Genomic DNA, 8,964 nt, shown 5'->3' on the forward strand with positions numbered 1-8,964 from the left:
ATCTGCTCCTGCCTCATCTGCTTCGGGTTCACACTGCATGAGTCCTGCAAAGAGGTGAATGCTACCAGCCTCAACCTCACAGCCTGCTCCTCCATCATGCTGCACAGGTGAGGAACTGAGCCTGGCACACCCCCCTCACCCTGCAGGGCCTGTTGCTCTTGCCCTTCCCAGGTAGAACTGATTCCCCTCTAACAAGCTTCAGACTCTTGCATGATCCCAGCTACAATGACTATAGAGAGGGCTGGGTGCTCTCTCCACAGCCCTAACAATTGCACCTTTGCCCACTTTTGCCTCCTGGTACTAGCACAGCCTGACTCCAAGCTCACACTTAGTTCTCTCACCTGTCAGAGGAGGACATGGCCTTGGTGGGAATGGGTCAGACAGTAAATTCCCACTGTTGACTTCTTTACTCTGTCCCTTCATTTACTAGCAATGCTGATGGTGCTCCTGACTGGTTTGGGACATTTTCCAATGCTCTTCTTGTAGCCCAGAAGCTCACAGCTGGCCTGATTGTTTTACACACAGGTAAGCCCCTGTTCCCAGACCCCCTTTAGCATCCTTTGCCTCTTTCTTTGCCCCCTATGCCAGACTCCATAGTAGAAGCAGGCAGTGCAGTGGCCTCTCAGCACAGACACGAAGCCCCTTGTCCTGCTAAACACTACCCTGATAGATTAAAGACAGCACCTTCAGAGCTGATTCTGCTTCTTACCAACCTGTTGAAGTGCTGATTCCTTTCCACTCTCACTGGAAGAGCAGCATCACTCTTTGCCTTCTTGCAAATCAGCTACTATTATCCTACAACTTTCCCAAAACATTCCCTGCCTCAAAAGGCCTTATATGCCTGCTGCTATTTTGTAACACACCCCCTTTCCTTCCCCAGAACAGCACTGGTGCAGCTGTAACTATTCTGGAGCTGGAGGCCTTTTTAAACCCTCCGGAGGGAAGGGGAGCCAGCCCCTGGCTGACCTTCATCACCTGCACACAGTTGCCTGGTAGAGCAGGTCCAGCTGCTCTCTGACAACCTTAAAGGGTCTCTGCTCCCTTTCCACCATGTTTTGTGGTGCTGTGCCTCGGTGCCAAGCTGAACATTGTACGTTGAGATGTGCAGGTTGTCCAGGCCAACACATACACTTCCTAATTTGAGAAGCAGTCCTGCTTTGTAGAGGGGTAGTGTGCGTTTATGTCAGATCACCGAAGCTAGGCAAGGCTGTTTTGAAGAGCCCAAGCAAAACCTGAGCAAATGCTCTATCCTGTGCAGAGAACTCTGAGTCTCTGGCTAAATATCTTTCTCTGGGCTGGAACTTTCCATTGGTGCAGGCCTGCAGTGACCCAGAGGCAAGGGCACACCCCCAGCCCCCCACTCCCTAGTTCTGGTCATTTGCCTGATCTGCTTTAGCATGCCAGGCTGTAAACCAACCTTGGCATCCCCACGGTGAGTAATTCTGTGTGGTACTACTACTGCGTTTCCCCCTGCTCTGCATATTTGGGGACTTGGAATTGCTGTGGGGAGGCTGCTCTGAAAGGACCTTGAATGAAAGTTTGGTTTCAGGGACATAAACCCCACATCCCTCTGGAGTAATAGCTGTTGATGTATATTGTAACATGGTGTATCTGAGCGTGATGCTTCATAACCCTCTCTTCCGTCTCTCCCCGTAGTGTTTATATCCATCACCCACGTCCATCGCACGAAGCCATTGTGGAAGAAGAGCCCCTTGTCCAACCGGTGGTGGACGCTCACTGTGGCTGTTGTGTGAGTATCCCCAGGCCCTGATGAGGGGCTCCAGAGTGCTGGGGGAAGGAGGGCTCTAGACCTGCTCCAGCACCAGTTTGCTGGTGCTGAAGAAAATGATAGTACATGGCAATGGTTCTCCACTGCTGAATGGGTGAAGGGTCTCTGGTGTGAACTCAGGAGTGTTACATCTGGGCCTGAACCCTGATCTGCAGATCCTGGGAAGCTTGTTAGCTCTGCTGAGATGTGCTGTGTCTGTTTATGATCTTAGATTGCTGGGGCAAGTGGCACAGACTGTGCTGGACCTGAAACTCTGGGAAAACCTCAATTCTTCCTTGACCTTTAACCACGTGTCCATCTCTCCGGTCTCATGGCTCCTGGGTTTTCTTTCCTTGGTCCTTGTGGTGATCATCAACGAGATTGTCAAGCTGCATGAAATCAGGTATGGGGCATAGTAGGGAAGATGGGGAGAAAGGGCTCAAGCCTGGCTCCAGCCTTGAGCTGCAGAAAAACCATGCAGAGGGAACAGGGTGGGGAATAAAAAGGAAGAGATGATTGCATTGTGTAAATCACCTGGCTATTGTGTGCAAACTCATGTTCCACCTCTCAGAGAGGAAGTGCAGAGGAGGAAAGAGGGTCAGGGAAGGGCAGTGGCAGTGATTGGGAGCAGGAAGGGAGACAAAAATTTCCTTATCTCAAACCAATAGACAGCCAAGGTCTATGAAATACCAGTATGGAACTGGAGAGGGCTGTTCTCTCCATCTCATCCCATGAGGACAGAGAGGCATTGAATCACAGCAGAGGAAATACGTCTTCACACAGTGCCTGGACTGTGGGACTCATTTTCACGGGAAGTGGCTGCAGCCAAGAATTAGTAGCAGGCAAAGTGACTGGCTGTTCTTAGCAGAGGGAGCAGCCGGAGCTGGGAGTTAACGCTAATGAGCATTGATTCAGGAAATGGGCTGGTGAGGAAAAGCAGGGGGATTACAGGGACCCTGATGGGAACAGAGCTGCTGTCTTTGTTCCTGGGAAAGGTTTCTGGACCTTTCTCTGCTGTGTCTGGTGGCCCTGGAGATGGGACTTGGCTGGATGGGGTAGGACTGAGACCATGGGTTGCTCTCTGGATTCAATTCCCCTCCCAGGGGCTTCCCTGCTTCTTGGGACTGTGCAGCTCGGGAATCACAGTGGGGCAGCCTTGCTTGCCTTTCACCCCTCCACATGCTGACTCTCTTCTTTCTTCTGCTTTCTCCAGGGTCCGGGTCCGTTACCAAAAGAGGCAGAAGTTGCAGTTTGAAACAAAGCTGGGGATGAATTCGCCATTTTAAACACTCCCAGCTCGAGTTCCCTGGAGCCAGGGCCACGGAGCTGCATCCTGCACTGGGAGAGTGGCTGCACCAAAGGCTCAGGGAGTCTTCCCTCACACATGCAAACCAGACAGCCTCCTTGCAAAACTACATCAGCACCTTCCAGAGGGTCCCAGGCAGGGCACTGCTCTTAGGATCCCCCAGCAGGTATGCAGCCCCTCCCCAGCCTGCTGGGGTACTCTCAAGGGAGCCTGCAAGCTCCGGTGGCTCTTCAGGCTGCTCTTCCTTTATTTATTTATTACTAGAGGTTTTTGTTAGTATCATGGTGATGCTGAAATTAAGTGACTGTTAGCAGATGAGTTTCTTGGACCTGGCTGGAGAATCTGGGGCCAGCAGGGCAGACATAGGGTTGCAGAAGCAAGAGATCTCTATTGAAACCCATTTTGGTTTTCCACCTCTGCGTGCTCTCCTGGATGATATGTGTGTGTGTATGCCTGTGCATGCCCTCACCCACCTCCCTGTCCCCGTGTCCTGTGGCAAAGGAGCCATCTCTCTTGCAGCTCCAGGAGTGCTGGGTGCCAGGTGAGGACAGGAGCTCACGTTCCCAAGGGGACACGGGGAAGGGAAAGCCCCAGGATGGCCAGGCTGTGCTGGGCCTGCCCTCTAGTGTTGTTGCTGTAGCCATATGCCAGCTATCGAGTGCTTCAAGAGAAGAGGGATGAGACAGGGCTTTAAGAAAAGTTGTCCACGTTTGACCGCAGGGATCTGGTGCAGCGGGAGGCAGGAGGGCAGCTCAGCCTGCCTGCAGGGAGTCAGCATGGCTCAGCTTCCTCCAGCCCTGTTGAACCAGCTTTTATGTGCTTTAACAACCCCCAGAGAGGTTTATAACTGTCCTCATATTTTGTGCTTCAGATTGCTGTTCTGCTTCAGTTAAAACAGCTGCTCGAGAGGGCCATAGCTAGAGGTAAAACCCAAGACCTGCCTGTCCTGCTGGGGAGGGAGGGGGATGTCTTTCCAGGCAGGATGTCTGCATCTTGCAGTTGTGACTAACAGGGAGCTGGTGGACAGCTCTTTTCCCAGTCCTGGGATTGTGCTGCATCCGGTACTTGCTCTCCAAGGAACGGAGAAACCCCCCTCATCCTGTCTTTCTGTGATTGCATTTGTAAGTCTCTCCCCTCCATGCTGCTGCCGTCACACCAGTTCCCTGTTTTTTTCTGGAGGCCTCTTCCTCTTGTGCCCCAATGTGGCATACATGCTTTTGAGCTCAGAACAGACCCCAGCTGTACTGGGAACACTGGTGCCGTTGTGGGCTGACAGTTGAGGGCCACACGGGAGCACACAGGCTTGGCTACCAGAATATTTGCAGCTCATGGAGATATCGACTCCCTTCTTAATTCTAAAAACTGGCTAAAGCCCATAAATCCTGTCACTCTTTTTGCCCCCAATATGAACACTACAATATAGGGCTGTTACTTCCCGCTTGGTCCCTGAGACTAACAAATGGCTGTGGGTCCTTCCCTGGCAGGCAGGGAGCTGGCTTGGAGCCCCTAAACTCTGCCCTGCTGCTCCACCTTGTCTTCCTTACATTTCAGCATAACCAGAGAGCACACACACCGCTGTGTGTCTCTAAGCAATACCCTTCTCCCTGCTGTGGGTCTGGTAGGGGAGTGCAGGGAGTACAGCCAGCCTCCGGGCGCTGGGGACAGGCGGAGGATGGTGGAGGGGGACAGCCAGCGGTGTTCAGAGACCTGGACCCAGTTACAGCTGGAGGGCGGATATTTAGATTCCATGCAGGGCTGCATGGGATAGGAGGCCAACAGCTCACTGGGGAAACAGAGGGCTGCTCTCCGGCAACGCAGCAGTACCAGGGCGCTCCTGCTCGCCTTTGCCAGCCAGGCTGAACTCTGCCTTCGCTCCTCGCGGGCCTGCAGAGCTGCCTGGCTCAGGGAGAACAAGCTGCGTCTTTCTCAGTCTCAGTTCACTAAATGCCAGCTCCAGAGCTGTTACCCCCAACGCCTGAGAAATCAGCTTCTGACGCCAAGGTTGGCGAGCAGGTGGGTATGGTCTCCTCTGTGGCCGAGCAGAGGTGGAGTCAGAGGCAACACCAGGCTGCTCCCTGCTATTCCTGCAGAGCAACCTTCCTTCCCCCAGACCTTAGCTCTTGCCCTGTGCCGCTAACTGTTGTAGGTGATAAAAGGCAGCAGATACTGGGGCTTCCTGCTGGCCACACCTTCCTCCAGAGGAGGCACCTCCAAGGTTTCCGTCTCTGGGTGATCACAAGTGTTTATTTTCCTGCACCCTGTTTCCCCTGCTAGACTTGGAGGGAGCCGGGGTGTATGAACGGAGCCTTCTGGATGGTCTCGCCCATGCCACCCTTCCCTCAGCCTTTGAGGTGTGCAAGGGTTGGGGTGCATAGCCTCAGAAAGAAATTTCCTAAATCAAGATGTTTTTAAATGGTGTATATTTTATATTAAATTTTTGGGATGTATGTAAAAATATTTTGATTTGTATTAAAACTTGTAAATTGTATAAAAAAAAAAGAAACAAACCCAGCCCCACACTCATCCAGTGTATGAACGGCAATAAATGATTGTCTTGGATAACACACATGGTGAGAATGGGGGAGAGTTTGCACCCAGCAAAGCAAGGAAGTAAAAATATGTATGGCTGCTCAGAGGGGCCGAGGTACCTGGCTTACCTGTTGTAGGGACACAGCCTGGGGGCTTGATGCTCCTGGGACCCGATTCTGCCACTTTTTCCTGCTTTCTGCTCAGCTTTGGGCAATCTGTCCAGCTCTGAATGCCTCTTCCTACAGAATAACACTCCGCTTACCTCGTGGTCTCCTGGATCCCAGGCACAGCACATGAGGTTGTCCCCAGGCACTGCCTCAGTCGTGGCTGGTGGCACCATTGGAAGTCCTCTGGCTGAAGGGTCAGGGCGAGCTGGAACAGGACTGGGAGCACTGGAGAAAAGCGGCATGGCGAGAGGAGGAGGCCTGGGACGAGGAGACCTGGGCTTCTTGTTCTGAGCAAAGCAGGACCTGGTGTCACTGTGGCCGCACTCTGATCACCCAGGAGGACGGAGGAGCGTGTTGCCTGGCAGGCAAGTGTAGCTGGGGCTTCAGACATGCCCAAAACTGGGCAGTGGTGTTGGTCCCCAGCGCTCTCACCGCATAAAGAAAATTAACTCTGTCCCAGCTGAAACCAGGACGTTCTGCCATGGTGGTAAGACTCAAACTGAACATGAACCTCGCTGGCAGCAACAGCAGGACTCTTACCAGGGGAGATTATCTGAGGAAACCCACATCTTAAGTGCTGATCCTCGATGAACTTCAACCAGAGTAGGAGACAAGCTTGTGCGATTTGACACGAAGGACACAATTAGGCAAAACTATCAAAAGGGTAAAATATGCCCCACTGTTTAATAGAATTTAGTCTTAATGGATGTTAGTGGAAAACAAAACACATGATTAACACAAACAGAGCAGATGGTTTAAAATCTGTTGTCAGTCTGGTGATTACACGGGCTATTTTTTCCCCTCACTGTCTCGCTGCACGGAGCAGGTGCAGCTAGGGTCAGTTAGTCCCAGTGGCAGTGTACATAACTTACACACCATACAGTAGCTTCAAAATAGAGATCTAGAGCTTAAAAAATAAACATTTGATTTTGCAGAAGAATGCCTAATTCCCTTATTGACAACGAGAGCAGCGTGGTGCTGCCCTCAGGTGGCTCAGACAGCGACAGCTCCACGCCAGTGTCCTCTTATCCCTGACCCCAGAGTACAAGACTTGCAGTTCTGGTTAGTAAATATATATAATAAATCACATTTAAAATATATACATTGGCCTTTTAAAAAAACATTTACAGTTTATCAACATTGGAAAAAAAATAACTGGGCTTGTCCCAGGTTGACTCGTGAGAGTAAAAATCAGTTTTAAAAGGTTTCTGCAAACCTTTTGATAAAGTGCCACTGGTTGTAGCTATTTAAAAACAATCGGGTCCACGACGTAGCACTTGCCTGTCAGACACGGTCATTTAAATACACTCAATGTGATGTATAAATCAGAGCAACCAACTAGCCAGGAGAGAAGTTGTCCTAACTGCCTCAAACCGACCTCAAGTCCCAGACAACAATTTTTTCTTTTTTTTCAGGGCTTTTTTGTCTTTGCTTTTCAGCCTAGAAGCCAGGCAGGCACCTCCTGCCCACCCTGCCCGCGGCACAACTGCTGCTCGTTGAGTGGAGACCCTCGGGAACGTCCAGGTGGGGTCTGCTCACAGGGGCTGCTCCCCTTTCCGTGCAAGGGGACGGGGGGGCTGCAAACAGTCCGATTCAGTCACAAACTCCCAAAAGGATTGGGAAGCAACTGCCTCTTCAGCCACCTTCTCCCTTTCCAGTTTGGTTTTACATTGGTGATTTTTTAAAAAGGGGGGATATAAGGAATTTTTTTTTTCCTTTTGTTTGGAATTTTTGTAGCAAATGGCACTTTAGTACAATCTTAGGTTCCCTTCTGGTGCTCTGATGCTTTCATTTGCTTGGCATGCCGAGTGCAAGCCAAGTTCGGGGCTCTTGGACATATTTAGACATGCACTACTAAACAGATCCTGCTAGAGAAATCTGTCTTCAAGCTATGCAGCCGTTCCTACCGCTTGGATGCAATGAGCTATCGCTGCTGTTCCCCTGCTGCAGCCACGGGGCTGTGACCGCATCCAGCCTGGATGCACAGTAGCTGCTGCCGAGCTGAAGTCACCCGGTGCACGCGGGGTCACCTCTCCCGCTGGGTTTTCGTGCTGCGAGGAAGCATCTCGCACAGTCCTGAACGCTGCTACTGTCCAACAACGTTCACGGTGGAGTTTGTGCCAGCAGCTCCCCGCAGGGATGGGGAGTGGGAAAAGGGACCATTGTCTCCCCAAAAAAGGGATAGGGGAGGGGAAAAAAAAAATACAAGAAAAAAAAGCACTAACCATGCTGCTACTTCAGCCTGGAAGCACTGGGGTGGTGGTGTGCGTAGGCACGGTGTCGGCAGAGGGCAGTCTCCATTGAGTCGCACAATCCAGCCAGCCCAGCACAAAAGCACAGCCCTGCGTGGCCTTCGGCCCTGCCAGCGCCATCCTCATCGCTCTGGGGAAGGGGCAGGTAGACCCCCATGTCCGGCAGGGCCGTGGCAGAGCACCCGCTGCTCCGCAGACTCTGCCAACCCTGCCCGAGGGGGTACGAGTCCCACCGGAGGGATTTCAATCCACTTGGATTACACGGTGCCTGACGCTGACGCATTTGGAAAAGCAACAAATAAAGCAGAAAGGTTCCTTCTTGCTCCGCAAGCTGCCAAATTGCGCCAAGCCCTGTCTTCTTTTAGCTGCTGTCAGACCTTGCCGGGACTGGGATCTGCTCAGAAAATAGCAGCTCGGTGGCGGCTGCGCGGGGAGGTCTCTCCTTTGACACATTGTTGGCAGGGGATAAATAAGAAGAGGCAGGACTTGGCAATGTGGCGGGGAAAGAGAAAGGTCCCTTGTGGAGGCTCCTCGGCTCTGTGCAAGGGAGCGAGGGCTTCTCCGTGGCCTCCGGGACCGCGTGTGCAGCCCCTCCGGGCTCCCCTCCTGCTGCCAGGCTGGTGGGAAATGCCTGACCCCCTCGGAGACCAGCCCGCGGCCGCGCCGGCACGTGTGACACGGAGCCAGGGGTGGGCAAGGAGGGGCAACGGCGTTCCCAGCCACGGTGCAAAGTGTGGGGGAAGAGGCGGCTGGAAAGACCTGGGGACACCGCTCGGTGCCGGATCCGCTCTCCCCCTGCCAGCTGGAGGTGGGGAGGGGAAGGAGGGAACGAGTCTCAGTCCAGCATCGCATCCAGCTGGTCAGCCAGGTCGTCGAACATGTTGCTGATGTCTTCCAGGATGTTCTTGGCGGAGTGCAGGGCCCCGGGGTGGCTGGGGAGGA

The 8,964-nt window shown here is 52.7% G+C and overlaps 1 protein-coding gene across 1 annotated transcript in view; it reads left to right on the forward strand.

Moving 5' to 3' along the window:
* The window catches only part of KIAA0195 (KIAA0195 ortholog), a 28,767-nt gene extending 25,713 nt beyond the window's left edge, over positions 1-3,054 (forward strand). The window contains exons 26-30 of the mRNA XM_010078788.1: positions 1-107; positions 431-525; positions 1,657-1,750; positions 2,001-2,171; positions 2,982-3,054. The exon at positions 1-107 is cut by the window's left edge and continues 69 nt beyond it. Of these exons, the coding sequence (XP_010077090.1) occupies positions 1-107; positions 431-525; positions 1,657-1,750; positions 2,001-2,171; positions 2,982-3,054 (540 nt within the window). The remainder of the gene's footprint in view (positions 108-430; positions 526-1,656; positions 1,751-2,000; positions 2,172-2,981) is intronic.
* Positions 3,055-8,964: the final 5,910 nt, after the last annotated feature.

Source organism: Pterocles gutturalis, unplaced genomic scaffold, assembly GCF_000699245.1.
Source record: "Pterocles gutturalis isolate BGI_N339 unplaced genomic scaffold, ASM69924v1 scaffold17248, whole genome shotgun sequence".
Taxonomy (NCBI): domain Eukaryota; kingdom Metazoa; phylum Chordata; class Aves; order Pterocliformes; family Pteroclidae; genus Pterocles; species Pterocles gutturalis.